General features: G+C 43.6%; 1 protein-coding gene across 4 annotated transcripts in view; it reads right to left on the bottom strand.

Moving 5' to 3' along the window:
- Positions 1-916: 916 nt before the first annotated feature.
- Positions 917-26,051, bottom strand: part of ULK2 (unc-51 like autophagy activating kinase 2) — a 66,297-nt gene continuing 41,162 nt past the window's right edge. Inside the window, exons 15-27 of one of the 4 annotated variants that reach the window (XM_030861301.3) lie at positions 22,529-22,666; positions 19,287-19,432; positions 17,511-17,591; positions 15,369-15,655; positions 14,299-14,486; positions 13,782-13,885; positions 10,683-10,832; positions 9,067-9,275; positions 7,344-7,522; positions 6,815-6,933; positions 6,311-6,483; positions 4,006-4,141; positions 917-3,181 (exon numbers count right to left, since the gene is read on the bottom strand). In XM_030861301.3, the coding sequence (XP_030717161.1) occupies positions 3,123-3,181; positions 4,006-4,141; positions 6,311-6,483; positions 6,815-6,933; positions 7,344-7,522; positions 9,067-9,275; positions 10,683-10,832; positions 13,782-13,885; positions 14,299-14,486; positions 15,369-15,655; positions 17,511-17,591; positions 19,287-19,432; positions 22,529-22,666 (1,969 nt within the window). In that variant the 3' untranslated portion in view covers positions 917-3,122. The remainder of the gene's footprint in view (positions 3,182-4,005; positions 4,142-6,310; positions 6,484-6,814; positions 6,934-7,343; positions 7,523-9,066; positions 9,276-10,682; positions 10,833-13,781; positions 13,886-14,298; positions 14,487-15,368; positions 15,656-17,510; positions 17,592-19,286; positions 19,433-22,528; positions 22,667-26,051) is intronic. The other 3 variants (XM_030861302.3, XM_060290218.2, XM_060290217.2) reach the window with 3 other exon arrangements.

Genomic DNA, 26,051 nt, shown 5'->3' with positions numbered 1-26,051 from the left:
CGTGCTGCCGGCAGCTCCCAGCCTCGCCTCCCTCCTCCACAGCAGTCTGGGCACTGACCCCTGGGCACTGACCCCTGTGACCCTTCACCTGTTTGGCTCTGCCTTGTCCACAAAAGCCGAGACTTCAGGGACCGACTGTCATTTCCCGCCATGCGGTGCTTCCCCAGGCGGGTCGCTTCTGATGTGACTCCCTCTGATTCCGGTGAGGACGATGCCACCTTGACCCCTCTCCCCAAGACAGCATTCTGGCCAGGGCTGTGACAGACAAGGCGGAGACTTGGGCAGGGCCCAGGACTTCCATGGCTGAAGACCCAGGGCCCAGGACCCAGTGTCAGTTGTCTCCCGGCGTGCAGAGGTGGATACGGATGCTCCTAGGCTGCGCCCGTCAACGGAGGGAAGACACCAAGCTCTCTGGGCGGCAGCCAGTCTCCCTGGAACAACAGAACCACACTCTGCTCCCGCAGGAGTGAGGACTGCCCACAGAAGCTACAGGAGGCGCACGGTGCAAGCGGCAAATCTTCCTCCGTCACCTCAAGCGCTTTTTAGAGCCAAGTCAGTGACTTCACACCCACGGTGCCCAGCTCGACTCCCCTGCTATTTACCTGTGGGGACTGAGGTGACTGGGCCCGAACAGTAACCCCCTCTCCGGGCTCCTCTCCTGGACCCCAGGAGGGGCAGAAAGACACCCCCCCTTGAGGAGACGGGCATGTGGGAAGCATCCCACGGGCCCGGCGCAGGCGCCATTAAGGCGAATCCTCACAGCAGGAACGGCCACTCGGCACGCTCACAGATTAGCCCCGTGTGCATCTGTGCACCCGCCACCTTCCAGGCTCGCCTGAGACCCGGTGTCAACCCGTGAATGTGTGAGCTGGTTTCTCTCTTTTTTATGAAATAGATGATACAAAATCAAAAGATACACGTGGAAACATAAAGCATTTGTTTATTATTGCTATAATCAAGGCAAAATCTCTTAAAACAATTGGCCTTGATAATGGAAATATAATCAGAACCATTAATCACGAGTTTACAGTTTGTTCTTCTCTGCTGTTCAGACTTCACGGTCTCACACATACCTCCTATCACCTGACCTTTGTCGTACAAGAAGCAGAAGAATGCACTTGGAGGTCACAAAGCACAGCCCGGCCACTTCCCTAGGTACTGACTGCAGACCAAGCACTTCCTCGCTGTGAACCTGTTTCATCCTGTGTTTAAAAAACAAGCGGGAGAGCGGAGGAGGGACCGGAATGTACCCACCCCCTCGGAGGATCAGTGAGATGACACGGGCGGTAACTGAGAGAACATACAAGAAACTGCCCTTTACACTCGAAAAAATCATACAAAATGGAGTATCACCAGTGACAGTGCTTATGGCCCCTGCAGGGAGGGCAGGAAGCCGCCGCACAGCCCATGCTCCTGGCAGCCTGCAGGACCGTCACCGAGCATCTGAAACCCTGGGGCAGGGCGACAGGTGTTAACCATCAAGGCTCCAAACTCACTGAGGAAGGACCTGGCCTGACAAGCCACATCACAGGGACCCAGCCTCACCCTAGAAACACCTGGTCAGTTTTATTTACCTTAATATACATCTGTACAGGCAATAATAAAAAGGCTATGACACAACAATTCAGTGAGTTTTACCTAGTTTCATGAATAATGCATGCAGTTACAAATAAGAGGTAGAAACACTGTATTAAAGACCTAAAAATATAAACATCATATAAATAAATGTTCAAATTAACTGCTGGAATTTCATACAGATAAATAAAGTAAAAATTACATTACTTCGTCAAAGTAAAGAAAAACCATGTTTTTGTTTTTATCAGTACACTAAATTAATGCCGAAGAGCTTCTGTGCAATTTGTCAGAGTTCAGGTTACATTATCTAAAAGGATTAAAACTGGAGAATGGTTTATTCAAGTATTCAAGCAGGTAAGTAAGAGGAACGAAATAACCTACCACGTAGGCACCATCTCTTGAGGGGTGTTAAGTGCCCACATTCTCCATGACTAGCTACCTGGTGAACTGTCAGGACTAACAGGAAAATGCACACAGGCTGGAAAGAGTTGCCCATTTTCCTAAGAGAAAACATACCTCATTTTTCACTAACTTCATGTAAAATTCCACATCACTAATAAGCCTTTAAGTCACCAACTTTGTTTTGGCCCTATTACAATTCTTGAGAGTATCTCTGGATTGACACTTGTTCTAATACTGCCCCAATAAACCTAGCCTTTAGTAAGCCTAGAGGTCATAGGCATGAATGCACATTCTGCATGCACAGTAAAAAATGCAAACAAAAGCAGACAACGAGCAACTTAAAAATATCACTGAGAAAACCTGTAGGTGTAGATGAATAGGCTAAGAAAATGCAAAGGTTCACACAACACAAATTTTTTACCACTTAAAAGTCCACGAGAAATCACCTGTGAATTCTGGAAAGGGTACGTGTATATAATCAAGTAAAATATTTTAAACAAGTCCATTGTGCCTCAGTTAGTTTTAAATTGCAAAATCCAATACACAGTTGTTTTAATAAATTAGTGCAATATGAAAGATTTTGGAAGATTATTAATATGTGTCCATATTAGATCAAATTGAAGATTTCACAATCTCTTCCAAGAGACGCCTTTCACTCCTTAAGCTATTTCTTCCTGAGCTGTTTATGGATGCGTGCTCAGACTCAGATAAACTTACCCCGAGTATCAAACCGCCTGGATGAGACGTGGCTTTTTACTTTTTCGCCTCAGTGAACATGTGGAACCCCACACTTTGCTCTGGTGACTGGCGTGAAGAGCCACTCATCGTTTCATTCCTAATTACCCTTAAGAATAACTGTACTGACAACTCTAGTTCTAAGGTACATTTATTTACCAAGTTCAAACTGAAAGCCAAGTGGAATACTCTTGTTTCTGCTTCTACAAAGAAAAAGGGAAGGGGTGACTTCGCTGATAAGGCAGGTAGTTCTGGGGTTGTTTTTCCTTTTTGAAATCACTGCTTGCTCTTTGGTGGTCACCGTGTAGGAACCTACAGTTTCCTGGGGGTGGGGCGACAGGATCCAAGCTGTGCTCCCAAAGGCATCGCCTCACACCCACCCCTAGTCCTGGGGGCAGGCCTGCTGCTGCTCACAAGGTTGAGGTGCTGTAGCAGAGTGCCGACAATCTCCTTTCAATACGAGATTTATCTAGAAATAAAATAAATTCATAATAAAAATCATTTATATTTTCAAAACCAAGGTAAGAAGAACCAATGAAAAAGAATCTCTCACCCTCCACCTACACCCTCACCTCTGTTCTATCTTTGCCCCAGAGTTAACAGTTCTGAGTATTTTTTCTTCTTTCTGCCTGGTAATCGTCTAGCTTAGCGCTGCACAGTGGTAAAAGCTAGATTAGCACGTCAAATGAAGAACATTTAGGTTTTAACAGCTAGTTCGCTCACAATTGCAAACAATCTTAGAACTGCCAGCCCCTTGTGGCTCTTCAAAATGTGGTATGACCACACCTCCTCCTCAACAAAAAACATCATTGGTCTTATATCTGACAAGTGGAAACACCATCCTGGTACCCTACCAGTGTCCACACTCCGTTCTGTACACCAAATCTGCAGTACACAGGGTTTTCACAGGGCTCTTCGGTCACTAAGCCAACGAGGATTAAAACAGCTGCCTTTCTTATTGTTTAATGATAAAAGCAAAGGTCTCTGCATACACAAACACACCCACCAATACAGTCACGCAGTGTAGAAATCTAAAGACTAATGACAAAAGCCAACAGCTCTGTACAAGCAACCTCTCTAATCCCCACAACAGCTCGGCAAGGCAGGCACTGTTCCTCATCTTGTAGAAGAAGAGACGGGGACCACAGAAAGGGTGAGTGACTTGCCCGAGGTTGGGAAGCCAAGATGCAACCCTCATCCTGCACGGTTCCAAACTCCACGCTCTGTCTACTGCACCAGGAGGAGACAATGAAAGTGCAACCAACACGCACCCTGCTTTCTAAGTCAACTCACATTTGTGTACATTTTCAATATCTGCCGGGTCCTGGAGAATCTTAGTTAAGCCTTCCAAAAGAAGGGCCGCCTTATGATAGCGATAAACAATATCTTCAGTCTGCTGGAACATCTCATCCAGGGCTGCAGCCTGAACCTGGAACCAGTCAGCAAAAACAAGAAGATTCTCAGCTCTTCCATGAAAATACGAATCCATTCAGGCAATGCAGCTTTAAATGGAGTCTGTCTAAAATTAATACGTTTCGACAAAATGATATAATCTATTGGGTGAGCGACATAAAAGAGCTTCTTGACAAAAGAGTTACTCTGCATTCAAACATAACCTTATGGAACTCAGAGATTCCTAACTCATGATATTTGCACTTCTAAACTGGCTCTTCTATGACTTCACTAAAAAGTTTATTTTAAACTTACACTTCCACACTAGTAACCTGGCATTTCCCTAAAGTAGATCTTGTTACAATGAAATAATTAAATGACGTTAAAAGCCACTTATCAGCTTTTCCTTTTAGTTACAGAATTTTCTGGTGTGTGGGATTCATTCATTCAGAGGTATTTACTGGGCACCTGCTGAGTGTCGGCCCAGAGTGCACGATGAAGGTGAGCTCACAGTCCAGAGGGAGGCGTGGGCTGTGAACTCCAAGGGGTACCTGGCATCACAGGAGGAAGCCCCGGATGGTACGGAGCACACGCGAGAGGCACCTAACCCGACTATGGAGGAAGTGGTTAGGGAGCGCCTCCAGGAAGTGATGCTGAGGCAGAGCCATAGGAAGCAGGAGCGAGCTGGGCAGGGGGAGAGGTGGGTAGGGCTCCCCAGAAAGACGGGCATGGTGTCATTCACGGGGTTATGAGCATTTGTTTCCCCAACAGCATCCTGATTTTCTCTTTAATCATTCACTGCCCAGACTGTCAGTAATCCAGTATCCTAATTTACTTGTCAGTATGCTCTGTCTCTTTCAAAGAGTAAAGCCACATACAATATGATAAATAAAATGGACACAGAAAATCCAAGTCCTGAAAAGGAAGGAGAGAAATAACTAAATATAAGTTGAGTGTCTCCAAGCTTGCTCAGCAGCCAGGGCACAAGGAGAGACTTGTTGGAGGCACGTGGCTCTGTCATCAGAAGAGACAGAAGCACCCTAACTCCGTACAAGAGGACGTCTTTCCTGGCACAAATTTCTAAAAGAAAATCTGTCTTATGAAGTCTTAATTCGGTACAAAACAATACAATGCATATTATTCATATCAACAGTTTAGGGCAATATAATGTATATTATTCTCATCAACAGTTTATATTCCCAAACTATTTTCATACGCCTTTTTATTATGATGGCTTTCAAAATAAGACCAAGGGGGTAATGTAACAGTACAATTCCAAGTACACAAATTTGAGAGGGAAAAGGAAGCTCAACTATGTTAATATGGTAAAAACTATACGGTTGGCCAGTAATTAAATCTTTCCCCACTTAATTCCTTCTTTGACAGTCCCTAATTTCATGTTTCCTTCAGAGCAATTTTTCCTCGAAGATACAGAAAACAAATTATTTCCACTAATATAACCAGAGAGTTGGAAAAGTAGATTATACTTTGTGTGTCTACACTTAAGTAAGGTCAGTTGTGGAATCTGAGCACGTGAATTTCTGCAGATTGGGTAATAAAAGCAGTATTTTTGTAATGTTTTATCAAGCCAAATTCCTTAAATAATAGAAAATGAAGAAAGAGATCCAGTGAAAGCTCTTAGATGCAAACTATAAAAAGATTAGATCATGCCTAATGTTAGCAATTTTTAAGAGGTATGGTAAACTTTTACCAAATGTGGTAGGTAACCAACATAACTTATGTTTGTTGCATGTTAATTAAGTGTAATCACTCCTTCAGGAAGAGGTACCACAATACCTGGGACTTGGGAGTGGTGGGGCATAAATTCTTTTTAAAAGGATGATGTCAAGTAGGTGTGCACTTCAAAAGATGCTCTTAGGGAACTTCCCTGGTGGTGCAATGGTTAAGAATCCGCCTGCCAATGCAGGGGACACGGGTTCGAGTCCTGGTCCAGGAAGATCCCACATGCCGCGGAGCACCTAAGTCCCTGCGCCACAACTACTGAGCCTGCACTCTAGAGCCTGTGCTCCGCAACAATGAGAAGTCACCACAATGAGAAGCCCGCGCACCGCAAGGAAGAGTAGCCCCCCAGCTCACTGCAACTAGAGAAAGCCCACACACAGCAACGAAGACCCAACGCAGCCAAGAAAAACAAAAAACAAAAGGTGCTCTTAAAGACAAGTAGTATTACTATGCAATATTACACCTTAAAAAGGGTTACCATTTCTACAGCACAATTATAGATGAGTTTCTCTGCTGTTACGCTGTTGATTTCATCAATAAATCTCTGTTTGTCAGAGAAGAAGCGATTCAGCTTTTCTGTAAGTTTCTTGCACATGCTGATGCAGAATTTATATCGTTCATTCAGATTTTTGACAACTGGAAAAAAATTGAAATGAGAATTTTAATTTTCCTCCAGAAACAGAGTCATAGTGACAAGCAACTTTCCTGCTAATTTATGGAAAGCGACACTAAATGATCACTGAAAAAAGTGACTGGAAATCATTCTTCCACATGTTCTCTCTCTTAGTGAAGACTGAGAATAAAGTAATTCTGACTGCTCTCTGTATCGGCTAAATGGCAAAACCAAAAAACAGAAAAGCCAGCATCTTTTCCCATTTAAGCATGCTTAATACCATGGTGACCCCTCACCAAAAACTCCCCTTCCCAGTGTAAGGGGAAAAGCAGCCCCGTCACGCTCCGCTTGTACCTTGTTTCACACCCGTGGACGGGCTCAGCTTCCCGGACTTGATCTGCTCTTTGGCGAGATGCAGAGAGGCTGCCAGCAGCTGTGCGGCCTTCATGTATAACACCAGCTGTTCCACCCGCCTGCACCCAGAGACAGCAAGCAGAGCGTTAGCCTGCGAACCGACAGGCCAGTGCCCCATCACAACAGTCTCTCTAAGGGAACATCATTCCCCTTGACACTTCTAGTGCATGAACACCTCCTGAAGGGAGAAGGGCCGGCATGGAGAAAGACATGTGTACTTTGAATACAATGGGTGCACTCAGATAAAAATACAATCTCTTTATCATCAAATATCTTAACAGCACAATTTACAGGAAAGGAAACACCAAGGCTGCAGAACCTCCAAGTCTTGGCTCACACAGTGAAATCGAGCACAATGAGTTAACTCAGAGACGCCCATGACCTTCAGTGGATGACACGGCCCCCAGCTTGGACACCAGTTTACAGAGGGCAGGAAGCCTCTGGAGATGGACAGCAAGGGGGCACCTACCCCCAGTCTTTGCTCAGCTGGCTGATCTGGTCCACCACCGCGCTCTCCTGGATCTGGTACAAGGAGACCGCGGACGCGCAGAGCCCTGGGTCTCCCCCGCGCACGGCCGTCAGGTCCAGCACACACTCCGTGAACAACAGCATTGCGTTCAGGTGGCGGAAGGTGTCTGTGTGCTCTCGCTGCGGCAAAGCCAATCATCTTAGAAACTTGCAGGTTAAGGAGAGGCGCACACTCATTTCTGCACATAAACTGTGGCCACTGCTAATGTTTTCTATACTTATGAATGTCAGAATGATCAAAGGAGAATGAAAGTTTTAAATTCCAGAAAACTGTGAGAAAAATAAACACAAATGAAACCAAACAAGAGTGTGTCATATGTTTGTGTGTATGGATGTACGAGAGCACCCACAAAATTCAGCCTCAAAGATATGAGGTCATTGTACTTGCACCAGGAAAAAAATGAAACACGGAAAAATTAAATCAATATACATGAGACAGAAACATGACAAAATATAGACCAAGATATAGGAATGTAAGGATATTCTGTGCAGTAAACCACACTTCTTGATAGTTTAATGAATTCTACTGACTTACAATTTCAGAGACACTTTTTTAATTTCTGGCGGCTCTTCAGTTAACAGTGATTCCTAATACCAAGGCTCTAAATTTTGTGATCTTTTCAGTGAAAGAGTGGAGTATAGACATAGTAGCAGCGCATTAAAAATGGGTACTCTAAAATTTATGTTCTGAGGTTTGTTTTTAGCTATAAATGTATTTTGAAATCTCAAATAAGACTAAGCTTCTCACTCTCCTTTTATGGTTAAAAAGGGATGAGAATCAGTGTACTAAAGACAGAAGAATAAACCAATCAACTTTTGAAAGTCTCTCTGCTCTATGACAGCATATCAGACTATATGCTCCAATACATATTGGAACATAATTTATGCCTAAATTGATGGAGACTGAAAAAACTCTGAAGATTGCTTTTCCAATCTTATACATATTCTCAAAATTACAACTTAAACTTACTACAGAATCACTATTAAAATTTTGCATGCAGTACTTTATAACTTTTATGTGAAATACTTAATTTTCCTTCACACACAACAGAAATATGGAAAGAGAATTTGTTCTTTAGTTGACCTGGAGGAGGTGCAGTCTATGGAACACTGTCCTAGAGTCGACACTGAGGAATTAGCAGCAGAGGCTCTGGAATCATAAAATTCACCTCTATTCTGCATTTGTGCTCAGCACACTTCACGTTCTGATGTGTTTTTCCCTGGAGACCTGGCTCCGTGGAGGGAAAAGGTACTGGTGGACACACGCAACTGTCCAGTCTGCCGGGCAGCTTTATTCCTCAGCGTTACTGACTGATTTGGCATCTTAATTTATTTTTTTAAACCTAAGTTTAAGTGTATCATTTTTATCTTATGAAGAAAAGCAAGCTTTGAGAATAAAAAGTTACGGTTTTAGGAAAAACATTATGTTTTAAAAGTCCTGTAAGTAGTAAATAAACTTCAGATAAAGAAATTAAGAATACAAAATCTGTATGCATCACTTCCTGTCAACCAAAGCTTGCTATGAATGAGTGTCACTGTCAACATTACTCTGAAAATATATGAGCAATGTTCCAAATAGGAAAGGTTAGGGGGATTTTGTCCTCCCGTCACCAACACTCTCCTCGGGGTCCCCGTAAGTGACACGTCACAGGGTCTCTTCCCACCTCCATCAGCGTCTCCTCGGGCAGTTCAGGGGCTTCAAAGGCGACGAGCCCCTCCAGGCTGGGGGGTGAAGCACCACAAGGCGCGTGTCTCAGGCTGGGAGCTGCCTCTGCTCCCAGAGGGGGAGACCCCGAGCACAGCCCAGGCGGGGAGCCCCCAGACACACGGCCCCCGGTGGAGCCCAGGGAGCCTCCGGAGCCGCTGGAGCCCCCTGTGGAGACGGGCGAGGAAGCGTTAAAAGGAAGGCCCCCGACCCCTCCCTGAGCACATGAACAGGCTTTATCTTCCCAGGCTCACCTTCATTCCTTACAGAATCAGCACAGCTACTTTTAAATTCTGTTCTAAACAAACTTCTAACATACACATTTCTCCCTGCTGCTCCACAGTCCTCACGGTGATAAAACTCAGCGGATGTGTACGCTTCACTAAAATTATACCCCAATGCTTATGTGGGGGCACTTATACTATTTCTGATTTTTTTAATGCCACCAATAACATTGTAATGAAATCCTTCCTTCTTTTGAGTTATTTGTGATAAATACTTTATAAGACCACTTTGTTGTAAGTGGCCTTATAAACAGAATGGGATTACCACAGATCAAATATTACTATAAATATTTTTATAGCTCTTTGTAAGACTTGCCACGCTATTTTCTAAAGCAGCCGTGAGTGAGCGCAGAGATCCCACTAAGCCTCAACAACACTGGGCATTACATTTTTTAAATGTTGGCTTAGTTAACAGGTATAAAAAGTTATTTTCTCAAAGTGGTATTTTCTTATTATTTAATACTCTTAATAATCCTAAAATCAAGATTATTATTAGCTCTTTTTCCACTCTCATTATCTATTTATATCCTTTGCTTATTAATCTACTTGTATCTTGATTAGTAACTGATTTAGCATAAGAGAACTTAAGGGACACAAGGTATAATATATGATGTCAAATGATAACTCAAGTCCAATCTAAATACTTTCTTAATTTTTGGTACCAATTACCTATTTATAGACTATGGCTGATAAAACCAATCTATCAGCCTATCCAGAAGTAGGATATAGGATTAAGTGCAAAGATTGGGACTCAAAGTACCAAAAAAAAGGTGAAACCTAGGTTTCTAAAAAAACCCACAAAACCAAAAATAAACAACAATCTATCATTTTCAAAAAATTTACTGGATGTACTAACATAAGCCTTCAATATAAGCTAAGAAGCACCAACATGCATAGCTGCTTCACTGTGACGTCACATTCATGTAATAATGTTATAAAATTACATATATATTATTACAAATATATAACCTAGTACCTTTTGTTTTGCAGATTTTTTTTTCCCCACAGGTATTGTCTCATTTACTCTTTTTTTAATTTTTTGGCCGCACAGCGTGGCATAGGGGATCTTAGTCCCCCGACCAGGTACCGAACCCATGCCCCCTGCCGTGCAAGCGCAGAGTCTTAACCACGGGACTGCCAGGGAAGTCCCCTCATCTACTCTTCATAACCTTTTAAGGTAAAGTAAATCGTTATCTCCACGTCATTGGTAAAAAAAACGTCACACCATTAAGCCATTATCAGAATCTGCACACCAAACACGAGCGCAAGGCGGAACTAAGACAATCCTCACCTGAGGTGGTTCTTGTCCGAAGGACTATGTGGGTACAAGCGGGGGTCGCAGCCCTGTGTGGAGGAGACCCTACCGTGAACAGCACAGCCCTGGGACTCGCTGCTGTTCCCACAGAAGGAGCCCGTGCAACACCACAGGCTCCTGCAGGGGCTGCAATAAAAAGTTCACCAAATGTGTCATGTATCAGAGGGTGGGTTTTATAGGGACACCTTTACTTTTATATTAGATTTGGGTTTTTTACACTAAGCATTTATTACTCTTAAAAACAGAAAATTCAATACAGATCTCCATTAAAAATATTTTATGGTAATCTCTTCACAGCTGTGAATCTCCTTTTCCCCAAGGCCTACAATTCAGTTACTTCTACGTGAATTGCCGTCACACCTGAGGATAATGTGAAAAGGTGGAAACCAAGAACTGGGAATAAATATGTGGGGAAACAACCTGATTTAAAAAATGGTCAGAAGACCTGAATAGTTATTTTTCCAAAAAATATATATGGCCAACAGGCACATGAAAAGATGCTCAACATCACTAATCATCAGGCAAATGCAAATAAAAACCCCAATGAGACATCCTCACACCTGTCAGAATGGTCATCATCGAAAAGACCACAAATAACAAACGTTGGTGAGAATGTGGAGAAACTAAGAGCTAAGCTGTTTTTGTTTTTGCTTTTTTTATAAATTTATTTATTTATCTTTGGCTGTGCTGGGTCTTCGTTGCTGCACACGGGCTTTCTCTAGTTGTGGAGAGTGGGGGCTGATGTACAGGCTTCTCACTGCGGTGGCTTCTCTTTGTTGCAGAGCACAGGCTTTAGGTGCACAGGCTTCAGCAGTTGTGGCTCGTGGGCTCTAGAGCGCAGGCTCAGTAGTTGTGGCGCACGGGCTTAGTTGCTCTGCAGCAGGTTGGATCTTCCCGAACCAGGGCTCGAACCCATGTCCCCTGCATTGGCAGGCGGATTCTTAACCACTGTGCCACCAGGGAAGTCCCTAAGCTGTTTTATAGCTTATATTTTCTTAGAAGAAAATATAGAGTTAAGCATTTAAGAAGGGGTATCTAGGGAAACTCAAAGACAACAGGGAAGACAAAGACACCAGAGAAAAGTTTACCCTGATACCTATGGCTACAGCAAACACTAAACACAGCCTAACTCTTAGCCAGATAAACATAAAAAACACCTCACACTATTTAACTCAATTCTATGTCCAGTAATATCATTTCTGGCTTTCAACAAAAATTAAAAGGCAAGCTAAAAGGTAAACACAGCTTGAAGAGACAGAGCAAGCACTGAACCAGACTCAGATACAGCATGCATATTGGACTTATCACACCAGAAATTATAATAACTTTGATTAATGCTAAGAACTCTAATGGAAAAAATAAACAACATGTAAGAGCAAATGAGTAACAAAGCAGAGAGATGGCAACTCTAAGAAAGACTCAAAGGAAATGCTGTAAGTCAGAATCACTGACACAGAAATGAAGAATGTATTTGATGAGCTCATCAACAGACAGGACATGGTTAAGAAAATCAGTTAGCTTGAAGATATGTCAATAGGAACTTCCAAAACTGAAAAGCAAAGAGAAAGAAGAATTAAAACAACAACAACAAAAATCCCAGAATATCCAAGAACTGTGGGACAACTACAAAGATATAATATATGTGCAACAGGAATATGAAAAGGAGAAAGAGAAAGAAACAGAAGAAATATGTGAAGTAGTAATGTCCAAGAAATTTCCAAAATAAATGCAGAACCAAACCGTCCAAGTCCAGGAAGCTTAAAGAACACCAAGCGGTTAGAATGCCAAACAATCTACACCTGTGCATTTCATCTTCAAACAGCAGAGAATCAAAGAAAAAGTCCTGAAAGAAGCCAAAGAAAAAAAGCACCTCATTTATAAGAGGAACGACGGTAAGAATGACACGAGACTTCTCTTCAGAAACCATGCCAGCAAGATGACAGTGGAGTGAAATATCAAGCCCTACAGCACAGAAACCATACTCGGGTGTTTGCTGGTCTAGATACTTCCTCCTTTGGAGGCTCATGGGAGAGACGGTAAAAGAATGACAGAGAAAACAAGAACAAAGAGGCTCCAATACTGACTCAAATTTAAGTGGACATCATAATCACGTGGGGAGCTTGTTAAAGACACAGATTCCTAAACTCCTTTCCCAGAAAACTTGATTAAACAAGCCTGGGTTAGGGTCTGGAGCCAGCCCTTTGTTTTCATTTTTTGATAAGCAGTCTAAAGTAATCTAGATGTGGGTCCATGGACATAAAGTTCCCTGGAACAGCTATGAAAGAGCCAGGGATCTCAGTGACCTATGGTTCTTTATAGGTTGGGCTTGCTGTATAAGAGATGCTCAAGAGTTCGTATGTGTAAGGCAACTTTGGCCAGAGTTATCCTACTGATAAAAAGCAATCTTGGTCAGCATCTAACTTCTCACTCATGGGCTGCCGATCATCAAGACACTGAACATGTCCCTATCTTGACAGGCTCCTAAGAACTTCGATGAGATGACAGGGACTGGATGAAGCAATCTGGTCAACAGGTTCGTGAACAGTCACCAGAAGTAGATGGGCAGAGTAATTACCCCCACGCCCAAGCCAAGGATGCCCGCGTCCTGAGCCCTGAAACTTGTAAATAGGCTATGTGACACGGCAAAGGGGAACTAAAGCTGCAGATGGAACCAGGGCTGCTCATCAGCTGAACTTAAAGAGATTATCCAGTGGGTCCAATGTAATCACAAGGGTCCTTTAAGTGTAGACTAAGGGGGCAGAAGGTCTGAGTCTAGACTGGCCATTGCTGGCTTTCACGGTCGAAGGGGCCATAAGCCAAGGGATGAGGGCAGCCCCCAGAAGCTGCAAAAGGCCAGGAAGTGCACCCTCCCCGAGAGCCTGCAGAAGGAACCAGCCCTGCCTACACCTCGGTTTTAGCCTAGTGAGACCCACTGTGGACTTCTGCCCTCCGGAACTGTAAAATAATACATCTGTGTTGTTTTTAAGCTACCAAGCTTGTGGTAATTTGTTACAGCAGCAATAGGAAAGTTAACAAACAGATTACCTGCCTAAAAAGAAACCGGACTTCTCTTACCTATATCCATTGGTCGTTCTGTATTTAAACTGTCCGTGCTGCCCTGATGTCCACCTAAAGGTGTTTTTACTGGTTGATCTGATAATTTCCCAGTACTGACAGATCTAAAAAGAAGAATGATAATAACGTAAATGTATACTTTAAAAAAATCCAGACTTATCAGTAATAAGGGTGATTTAAGCCAAGCCATAAAAGGGTTAAAGGAAAGTCAGAGAACAAGGAGACAAAAAATAGAGACCGAACAATTCAAGGTAGAGATAAACTTCAATACCCAAAATAAACAAAAAGGCAGAAACAGACTACTCAGGAAACTCAGGAAGAGCTCTGGACTCCCACAGGTATAGGCAACAGCTATGGTTTTCAGAGATTCTAAGTGTATGCAGTTCCTTACACGTGTACAGTGTCATTAACCACTGGCATAAACCAGCTGCTAATCGGGTCTGGTTGTTTTATGATAGGAATGGATGCACTGTTACCGTTTCCATGTTTAGGGCTGGAAGGAAATGGCGTCTCTTACCTGCCAAACGCTGCCCTGACCTGCTGCTCGGACTTGTGCCTCTCCCCTCCTTGTACTGAGAGACAGTGAGAGCATCCCCGTGGGTCACTCCCATCCTTCAACTGCCCCTCAGAAGGCCCACGGCGAGTGGCCAAGGCTGGCAGGTTGGAAGACGCTTGCGTTTTCGGGATTTTGAAAGGAGCCGTGGTCTAAGGGAACACATGTAAACTGGTTGTTATGACGTAGGAATGTTCAGAACCGTCAGGCTCATGGCACAGTAGCTGGAGCAGAGACTCCAGACTCTGTCAGTCTTGGATTCAAATCCCGGCTCTTCTGCTTCCAGTCTCTGTGACCTTGACAGTTCATTTACGCTAGGCCTGTTTCCTTTTTTCAGGATTAAATGGGAACGTGTATATAAAGCGTTCAGCAAGTAAAGGACTTACACTTCGCCTGGTACACGGCAGGTGCTGATTAAATTGCAGCTATCCTCTTCCTGAATGCTGCCTATAAAGTACTTGTGATACTAGTGCATGACCTACTACTGAGAGTTAAGCTGCTCCATGGTATTGCTGCTTCCACATCCACTGTGCTTGGCTATGCGGCCTGCAGGGACCTTAAATTGACACCAGCCCCTCGTACAAGCACACGCCCTAGACAGCAGCCCACAGAGTCGCAAATAAATGTACGTTCCGGATACGACTTCCCTGACAAGCCTGGTGATCTCCCCCCGTCTCCCAGGGCCTTCCCGCTGTGTGCCCCTTAGACAAGACCCCCGTGGAACTTATCAGAACCCTGCTCTTTTGGTTTGGATTGACCCATCCAGCCTTGGCCCGGGAACCCCAGAGCATTCCACCCACAGACCCTAATAAAGGCATGTGCCCAGGTCCTGTCTCTCTCTGCACTTTGACTTGACTTCCCCGTGTGGCATCTGGGTGCTTCTTCCAGGACCGGTGAGTAACCAACTTCTCTATTTCAATTTCTCCTGTGGTCCGTTGCTGGACCTCAGCTGACCACCCGGAACAAAATGCCCCAGTTAATAAATGTTAATTTAGCAAAGTCACAACATCTACAAAAGGGCTTAATAAACACACCTTAGTAGGGGAGCCAATGATTGTTGGTAATGGAGTTTTGAAGAACCAGTCGGAACTCCGCGGGGAGGACCCCGCGTGCTTGGTGGGAGAGGTCCCAAGGCTGCCGGGCCGACTGGGCTGGGGGGAGCAGCTGCACCCAGCCCCGGCGTGGGACGGGCACACGGGGTCCGAGTGCTGCTTTCTGAGCTTCTGCTTGCTCTGGTAGATGTCAGTGAGGGTGGAGGCGCTCTGCAGTCTAGCACCCAACAAGAGTGGCTGGGGCGACGGAGGCTGCGGCACGGGAGAGCCTGCGGAGGACACAGAGACAGCGTTAACCCAAAGGGAAGAAGAAGTGCAGGGCAAAAACTGGCGAGTTAAGAAGACACCTCTTCAAGGAGAGTTCCAATGAATGTCTTGTTTCCTGTGAGATATTCCAAAAGTTGTTTACCTGGCAAGAGACATTTTTTGGCATCCTTTACCAACAGTGACAAGCACACTGCCGTTGGCCTTCCCAGGACACAGGGGTTAGTGACGACGGGTCTGTCGGCTGTTTTACCAACAGCAGGCACACAACTCAATTAACATAACGTCTAGTCAGCACCACAGAGAGCTAAAGAGCGCGTAAAGCCAACAAAAACAACAAAAATCTACATGGAACGAGATGATTTTCACTCTTTATATCGACATGTATGTGTGTAGTATCAATGTAATTATTCTCTTTTCTCACATAGCAACTAAAAGAAACTTTTCAAGCTAAACTAGAATAGATCTTTATTCAAAAAAGAATGTTGGAAAGAAAATTAGAACGATAATATACTTTTCCTGGATTTTGTCTAAAAATAACAAGCATACGCATATTTTTGTCAGTTTCACGAAATTCATTTAAAACCTAAAGTGTCCATCTTCTCTACAAAGAAAACACTTGTCCACAGATATTATTGCCTCTTAAGGGGACTCTGGGGGATGGGGTCTTGATACGATGAACAGCTGGCTACAACAAGAGGATTCCCCCCCACAAACCCTGCTGTTGCTGACTTAACATTCACTAAGCCTGGGGCTCCAGTTACAAATTCCTTGGAGTTTCTTGCAAGCTGAACTACCACCAATAACGTTAAAGACACACAAACCTTCTTAGTGGCTGATAACCATCACCTTTCCCCAAACAGGTAGCAATAAACAGGAGCTCTTGCTGCCAACCACTCCTGGCTTATCTCATCCTAAATCTACCATTTCACTTTTCAGAACTGGGTTCTGCCATACATGTGTGTATACACGTACACATACACAAATAAACACTGACAAAGTGTTATGATCTGGAGAAAGTTAATCAAGCTTTATTTTTAAAGAAACACAAAATATGAAACACTAAACCTAGAAAAGAGTGCTTTTCTTTTCTCTAAAAAACCTCTGATTGATTTTTTTTTTTTTTTTTTGCAGCTGCGTTAGGCCTTTGCTGCTGCGCGCAAGCTTTCTCTAGCTGCGGAGATGGGGGGCTACTCTTTGCTGCGGTGCACAGGCCTCTCTTGTTGCGGAGCATGGGCTCTAGTCGTGCAGGCTTCAGTGGTTGCAGTGCACGGGCCTAGCTGCTCCGTGGCATGCGGGATCTTCCCCGGACCAGGGATCAAACCCGTGTCCCCTGCGTTGGCAGGTGGATTCTTAACCACTGCGCCACCAGAGACGTCCCAAGAGTGCTTTTCTAAGTAACAGAGCATTCCTTTAACTGCCCAACTCCTCAAATGCACATACAAAATTTGACTTATCAAAGTGTGATTTGCGCAGATCTTTTCAGGCATGTATATTTTATATAATAAAGCAAATAAACATCCATTAGTTTTTTTTTATCTGATGCTAACTGGTAGCTTTTATCAAAACCAGTATTAAAGTAATGAAATTTCATTTTCTAGATTGATTTTCATTATCTGTGGGACAACAACCAGAGTTTAGCCAAGTTGTGTAATTCCTAGGACTTAGTCTCATAAAAGAATCCTATACGTAGGCGATAACCAACCGGCAATGATACACTAGAGCACATTAGCATAAAAGACAGGAGAGCAGAGAAAATACTTCACGTAAACTCTGTTGGTTTGTTAAGACTGGAAAAACATATCTTGAATTCACTTACGATGGGATTTAAACTATTAACACTGCGAGTCCATCTCCTACCTGACCAGTTCCTGCTCCTGGATTCCTGGCCCTGAGGATGCCCACAGCAGCACTGACTAAACTGCTCAGGAATGGTGCCAACTGTGAAGAAGGGAAGGGTAAAGCAGGGAGAAATGGCTCACAACTAATATAGCATGGAAAAGGCGACACATGCACAGATCGTACATTACAGTTGACACAATTTAGCGAAGATGTAGTTCAGCTCACATGTCCTAAGCCACAGCGTGCTGGGCACGCTGAGATCAAAGCACCGTAGGACCTGCCCGGAGGGCAGAGACTGGGTAAGAGCCAGGCAAACCTTTGACGGAGGTCTCGGGCGTGGAGCTGCCGGGGCCCAGCTGCTGCCTGTCCACCTGCCGCATTCCCCTCCCACTGAGGTTGCCCCCGGGCTGGCCCAGCCTGACTGTGTGGGTCACGGTGATTCTGGGTGGCTTGTGCCTGGGGACGCTCCTCAGAACTCACTGGCCATCGAGAGCCTGCCCACCCCTCCTTCCAGCCCTCTGCCCCGGGGGTCAGGCCTACAAGGTGGTCAGAAAGGGCGCCCTGCGGTCCCTGCTTCCTACCCGCCCTCCCTCCCAGCAGCTGCCCAGGCGCTCCGTGCACATTTCTGCAGCCCCCTTCTTTGCATCTACCGCCGCGAACCCGAATTAGCAAGGGTGGGAGGCGGGGAAGGCTTCCAGGCGCTCAAGTAGACGAGACGCGTGCGTCTCCAGCAGCGGCGGAGCAGTGGGCAGAGACTCGACCCCGAGGGAGGGCCGCGTCCCTGAGAGCAAGTGTTGGGGCCTCGTCCGCAAACTCCGGGGAGCCCGGGGGCCTCTGAGGGGGCGAGGACACGCCAAGACTTGGCTTGAATAAGATTTTTCATTTAAGAGTAGTGTCCAAACCACTGCCACAGGGAAGTGGTGACATTAACTTTTAAAATACATTATCACTGTGGTTTTCGCCTGGTGAACCGAGGATGCTGGGCGAGGCTTCGGTCCCGCTCGCTCCGCCTGCTTCCGAGGCGCGCCCCTCCCTCCCAGTCCTACTCCGGGGCGGAGATGGAGGGCGTAGGGCCTCCCCCTTTGGATGCGCGTGCGTGTGTGCGCGTGCACGCTTGCCCTCCCCGCTCCCGTTCTCCCCCACGTCGCCGCTAGGAGGCCGCTGCTCACGGTCTCTGGATCTCTGTTGCCCTGGCCTCTCTCGCGTGTGTTCTGAAGCGGGAGCGTTTTCTCTTAGCTAAGCCCCTGAAAATGTGGTTCGAGGTCTCCCTGTTGGGTTGGGATTGGCTGTTCTGTGGCCTCCCTCTGTGCCTTGGGCGGCTGTTTTCGAGCTCCCCGTGTTGCTCCCCGCGGTGTCCAGGAGAGGTGGGAGGATCCGCAGTGGAGCTGCCACCCGGTCGCCCCCGCAGCGGGAAGGCCTCTGGTGGACGTAACCCAGCGCTGTCACGTACTCTACTGCCTTTTAATCCTCCTAACTCCTAGTGCCAAGTAGGGTAGGCATTTTATGTACTTTCACCTAGGGTTTCTGAGTTTGTGTTTAGAGCCCAAACCCAGTGGAGATGCTTTTTATCCGCAAGACCCATTTATATCATCCTGTTTCCGACAGCGGTCTTAATGGCTTTATACAGAGATTCTCAAGAGGGAATCAGAGAAGGGTAGGGTTGGAGGGGCGGGATGTGGCTCCCAGTCAGCTGGGACTCACTGCCATCGTGAGCCAGTGTTCCTAAAGGGAGTGTCATGTCGCACTGGTCACAATGAAAAAAGGTTGGAAACAACTGCTATAAATTCTCCTTACCCGAAGGGGAAGGTGAGTAAGGCCTGGAAGACCCCGTGGAGAGTCTTCGTCCGACCGCCTGTACTGCGTCTGCCGGCACCGGCGAGCAGGATCCCAGCCGGGGGAAGCCCATGGGGCTGGTGTTAGACCTTCGTACCGCCGTAGATCTAAAGGGAAAAATAATATTACTCCCTCACCGGCAGGTTCTAGGACTTTATTTCTATCTTTTCTCCTAAAACTTCCTAACAATATGCCGTGGAGTAGATTTTTTAAACATATGGAACGTAGTGATATGCAACAAACATAAAACCTATAAAATTATACAGAGTGAGGTCTCCCTCCCATCCTTGTATCTGTCTACCTAATTCCCAACACTTCCTCAATCCTGCTCAAAAGGTTACCATTATTTTTAGTTTCTAATGTATCCTTCCAGAGTTCCTTAATTCAAAAACAAGCAAACTGAATATATAATCTTATTTTCATCTTGTTTTAACAAAGGTAATAGATTCCATACCAATCATTTTCAACATTTTTGTCTTAGATCCCCTTTATATTCTTTTTTTTGCGGTACGCGGGCCTCTCACTGTTGTGGCCTCTCCCATTGCGGAGCACAGGCTCCAGACTCGCAGGCTCATCAGCCATGGCTCACGGGCCCAGCCGCTCCGCGGCATGTGGGATCTTCCCGGACCGGGGCACGAACCCGGGTCCCCTGCATTGGCAGGCGGACTCTCAACCACTGCGCCACCAGGGAAGCCCCCCTTTATGTTCTTAAAGTTACTGAAGATACCAGAGTTTTTATTTATGCAACTTATTATATCTATTGATTTTTATGGTACTAGAAGTTGAAACTGAGAAATTTTTGTAATTATTAATTCATTAAAAATAATAAACTTATGACACAAGATTATGAAAAATATTTTCCAAAACAAATTATTGAGAAGCATGACATTATTTTGCAAATCTCTAACGTCTGGCTCAAGAGATGGCAGTTGGGTATTCATAACTGTTTCTACATTCAGTCTGTTACATGTGTTATTTTGGGAGAAGTACATGAAGAAAACACTGCCTTATAAATTTGTAACTGGAAATAGGAGGAGCACTTTGGTAGCCTTTCAGATACTGTGACACTCCTCTTTGATGCCACCCCAAAACTCAGCAAGTGGTCATTTCTAAGATCAGCTGCAATATGGAATCTGAAACCACATCGGTAAAATTTGTACTCTGTTCCATTAAACTCCATTCTCTGGCAAAAATATCTTGTACTTGGAATGGATCTTATATCTACATATGCTTTTTAAAAAATTTGGTCATTTGGAAAATACTGGTTGACAGAGTTATGCAGATATTCCGAACGCTGACGCATTATACAATATCAAAAAGTCACATTCATATCAAAATATCACCACCAACTTAGTTCACTTTTGACAAAATGGCTGTCAACACCACAGCCACAGCTGTCCTCTCAAGCACCAGGTGTTCCATGAAAAAGTGGCTAAAAGTCAGCTCACCATGAAAACAACCATACAAGGGATTTTCCTTAGGACCACTACTCCGATGTGCAGCAAAGGTGCTTTATGCCTACTTTCCACTCAAGGTGGAGATTTTCAAAGAGAGATAATACCTTTCACTGTTTCACTAAAGACACTCCTAGGTACTATAAGTGTGTGGAGGTAAGGAGACCAGGGCTAACAGCAGAACGGGAGCCACTCCCGTGACCTGTCCTGAGGCACCAGCAGCTTTCCCATCACAGCGTTCACACCAACAGTGCACGTGTCAGCGCAGTGAAGAAAGCAAACAGTATCCTGGAATTACCATGGAAACGGTCTCCACCTCATGGACCCTCTGAAATGGAGCTGCAGACCACACTTTGAGAACCACTGCTAGTGCACTGTTATTCACTTTGCTTTTTCCATTTCACAATGTACCTTGGAAACCGCCCTACCTCACCACACAGAGAGCTTCCTGACTCTCTCTGGAAGGTGTTCCACTGTCACAGATGGATCAGAATAAATCTGTCCCTTACTGGTGGGCACTGGGCTTATTGCTCATCCGTTGCTATTATAACAACTAACCACTTTGTATACATACGATTTTATACACAGGCAAGGAATATATATCTTAGAATAAGTTACCAGAAGCTGACTGATGGGTCAAAGGATATATGCATTACTGATTTTCACAGGTATTGCCAAATACTCTTCCTAGAAGTTTTCTTAATTTACATCGCACAAGACGGTGAGGATCCTTTTCCATTCACTGAGCTATTCCTTTGGTGGGTCCTTTTAATCTAAAATCTTGTCTCCTCCAATTTTGGAAAAAAATTTCATAATTATTTCCTGGAAATTTTCTTCCTCGCTATTATAGTTTTCTTTCTAGAATGCCTAAACTAATTAATCCTTGAAGATTATTATTAATTCACACTTTCCATCTTCTTGATTTGATTATCTATTTCAAATATTTCCTCAACTCTGTCTTCCAACGTTTACTTTTGTTTAGTTCAGTTATTCTGTTTTGTAATGTCCAAGAGGTCTTTTTTACTTCGCTTGTTTTCAGTAGCATTTCGTTCTTATTTACAGATGCAGTCTCTAACCTAGCTCTGAGGTACTAGTTCTTCACGTAAGTTTTCCTCTCTTTGCACTCATGCACTTTCCTCCAGATGCAGCTTTCCTGCTGTCAGCCGTCCGCCTCCGTCTGGCCACCCCGCCTGAGCTATGACTCCGGCTGCCCTGTTTTGCCTGAGCCCCGCCTGCTCACACACTTACCCTGCCCGGTGGCGACAGCAGGCACCCCTCCGTTGTTCTCTTTCTCACTTCCAGAAACGCGTCGGAAGCGGTCACCCACTCAATACTTATTCTCGTTTTACTTGTCTTTGTGGGCTTATACCTTTGTCATTCCTTTTCTACTTGAGTGGGGTTTTAGGATGTGGGAGAAATAAATAATATGTACATAGTCTGCTAAAACTGGTGAGATTTCATTTTTTAACAAGTTCTTCCTCAATTCTTAAAAATAATTATACTTGTGGACAAATATATATATATATATATATATATATCATACTATATTAATTACCCAGCCAAGCTTAAATATCATTTAAATAGATCCATTACAAAAAAATTTATTATTATTCAATTTTGTACATCTCCATTATACACATACGTAAGAGTCTAAGTCGACCATGGAAATTAACAGATGTTTCAATCACAACAACAACAATTTTAAAAGAAAGGAAGAAGAATTGGGAAAGGAAGCAACTGCTAGCTTACCTTGGAGAGCCATGCAGATTTGTGCCAGAGCTGGCAGTGGAGGTGAGGTTCTGCTCTATGCGCTGGTAGTTCCTTATCTGAGTAGGGACGGGAATGGGGGTGGCTGCGCTGTGAGGGGACACAGTGGGCTGACACTGCCTGCAGACACCATTCATTGAAAAAGGAAAGAAATACAAGTGAGACCGCTTTCCTTTCATCTGACGCATTGGTGGTATTTAGAGGAAGTTCTGTAAGAAGCCAAATGATCACTTCTGAATGTGAATAAGAAATGATCATCTTGAAAATATACATAAAGCCAAAAAAACCACACTTGTCCTTTACAGAAGTCTACTGGTCTGCACATGCACACTGAGGAGGAAGGCTTGTAAGAAGAAGGGGACAGAGGCCCCTCTGCAACAACAGGAAGAGCCACAGGCCACAAAACGCAGCTTCATCTGCTCACCCTCTGCTCTTCACTCCTCATGCAAGAGGAAAAATACTTCTAGGAAAATATGCTGGGTACAAGAACAGGAAGTTCAAGAGTAGAGATGACTGGAATGTTTACAAAGTTATGAGTGCAGTAAGCATTCCCAAGGAACTTGGACTTTGATGCAGACTGAAAATACACTGTGTGACTCTCCCTATACACTGTGTGACTCTCCCTGCACATAACCCATCTGAGGTCCACATTTTGTAGTGTAGCTGGTTTCTTTCCTTGCTTTTCATAAATTCAGAAAGAGCATGTCCTTAGATGACTTTCAATTCAATTTACAACATACCTTAAAACATCAGGGACAGTACTGGGCCTTAAGAAAGATGAGTTATTTCCTTCTTTTGCCCTTCTGTAATTCTAAAAAAGCCACAATCTCTCCCATTTTTGCCCAATTACAACCTTACAGAGATAAAGAGATTATATATTTAGTTACCTAAACAAACAATATGATTATCTTCTAAAGTGTCACTTTAGAACTTTTGGAACCATTACTTCATATTTAAATAAAAAGAAAATCTAGGGACTTCCTGGGTGGTCCAGCGGTTAAGACTCTACGCTCCCAATGCAGGGGGCCTGGGCTGGATCCCCGGTCAGGGAACTAGATCCCCCATGTCTCAACTAAGACCCAGCACAGCATGCATGCACGAATGAATAAACAAATAAATATTTAAAAAAAAAAAGAATCTAAGAGACAAAAGTACCCCCAAATTATAAATCTAGATATTAATGGGTACACTGAATAAAGATGTAATCAGGGACATCAGTAACATAAAGGTGGGGGGCAGTATACTCTTATACTCTATACGAGTAGAGTTTTTATATGTGATTGAAGTTATCAGTTTCAAATAGATTGTTATAACTTTAAATTATTTTATATAATCTCAATGGTAACCTCAAAGAATATACCTACAGAATATACACAATAGGAAATGAGAAGAGAATCAAAGCATATCAGTACTGAAAGAAACAACAAGATACAAAGGTAGTAAGAGAGGAAATGAGGGACAAAAGAGCCACAAGACATACAGAAAAGTAACAAAATGGCAGTAATAAATCTTTCCCTGTTAGGCTGGAAGTGAAAGGATGGAAAGAGATATTCCATGCAAATGGTACCCAAAGGAGAGCACGGGTGGCTACATTAACATCAGACAAAATAGACTTTCAGTCAGATACTGTTATAAGAAACAAAAAAAGGACATTATATAATGATAAAAGGGTCAATTACCCAGGAAGACATACGAATTATATATATTCATGCACCAAACATCAGCACTACCACATATATGAGGCACATACATAACAGACTTGAAGGGAGAAAAGACAATTCTACAAAAATAATCACAGGCTGAACCCACACCCTCAATCATGGATAGAACAACCAGATGGAAGACCAATAAAGAAACAACCGCCTGAACAGCGCCACAGACAACAGGACCTAACAGACGCTGCAGAACACTCCCCCCACTGACAGAACACATTTTTCTCTGATGCACTGGAAACATTCTCCAGGATGTACCACATGGTAGGCCACAAAACATATCTTAACAAATTTAAATCATACAAAGTATCTTTTCCAATCAATCACACAGGATAGAAACTAGAAATCAACAGCAGAAGGAAAACTAGAAAATCCACAAATACATGGAAACTAAGCAACACAACTCTTAAACAACCTATGGGTCAAAGAAGAAATCTCGGAAAAAATCAGCAAATAACCTGAGAAAAAGAAAAATGAAAACACAATGTACCAAAACTTATGGGATACAGTCAAAGTAGTGCTAAGATGAAGTCTGTATCTCATGTTCGAAAAGATCTCAAATCAGCAACCTAACTCTATCCCCCAAGGAACTAGAAAAAGAAGACAACTAAACTCAAAGTTAGCAGAAGGAAGGAAATAACAGGTAGATGGCAGAACATATACAGATTATGCATCTTGATTTATTCAGAACTCTTTTTCTAAGATTCTGGTTGTCTTCCACTTGAGGGAAGGAAATAATAAAGATTAGAGGAGAGGTAAAGAAAACTGAGAAAATGGAAAAACAATAGAAAAAAATCAAGGAAACTAAGAGTTGGTTTATTTTTTTAAAATAAAATCAATGAAATTGATTTTATCAAAATCAATGAAATTGACAGACCCTTAGCAAGATTAACTAAGGATAAAAGAGAAAAGACTCAAAATCAGAAAGGAAAGAAGGGACATAAAAATGCCACAGAAATAAAAAGGATTTTAAGAGAATACTATGAACTATTGCTTACCAGCAAACTGATAACCTAGAAGATACAGAAAAAATCCTACAAATACACAAACTACCAAGACTGGATCATGAAGAAAGAAAATGTGAACAGACCCATTACTAGTAATGAGACTGAATCAGTAACTGAAAACCTCCCAACAAAGACAAGTCTAGGACCAGATGGCTTCACTGGTGAATTCTATCGAACAGTTAAAGACTTAACACAAACACCCAAACTCTTCCAAAAATTTGAAGAGGAGGGAACACTCCCCAACTCATTCCATGAGTTCAGCATTACCCTAGTACCAAAGCCAGACACAGACACTACAAGAAAACTAGAGAATATCCCTGATGAAATTTGATGTGAAAATCCTCAACAAAATACTAGCAAACCAAATTCAACAGCACCTTAAAAGGATCAAACACCATGACCAAATGGGATTTACAGTATACCACCATTAACAGAACAAGGACAAAAATCACATGATCATCGCAATTGATGCAGAAAGAGCATTTGTCAAAATCCAACACCCTTTCATGATAAAACCACTAAATAAAATAGGAACAGAAGGAAATTACCTCAATATAATAAAGGTCATACATGAAAAGCCCACAGCTAACAGCATACTCAATGGTGAAAGACAGAAAGCCTTTCTTCTACGATCAGTAATGAGACAAGAATGGCCACTCTCAATACTTCTATTCAACGTAGAATTCCCAGCCAGAGCAATTAGGCAAGAAAAAGAAATTAAAGACTTTCAAACTGAGGAAAAAGTAAAATTATCTCTGTTCACAGATAACATGACCTTAAATGTAG

The sequence above is a fragment of the Globicephala melas genome, chromosome 20 (genome assembly GCF_963455315.2).
Source record: "Globicephala melas chromosome 20, mGloMel1.2, whole genome shotgun sequence".
NCBI classification, from domain to species: domain Eukaryota; kingdom Metazoa; phylum Chordata; class Mammalia; order Artiodactyla; family Delphinidae; genus Globicephala; species Globicephala melas.
This window is presented reverse-complemented; position numbering and strand designations above follow the sequence as displayed.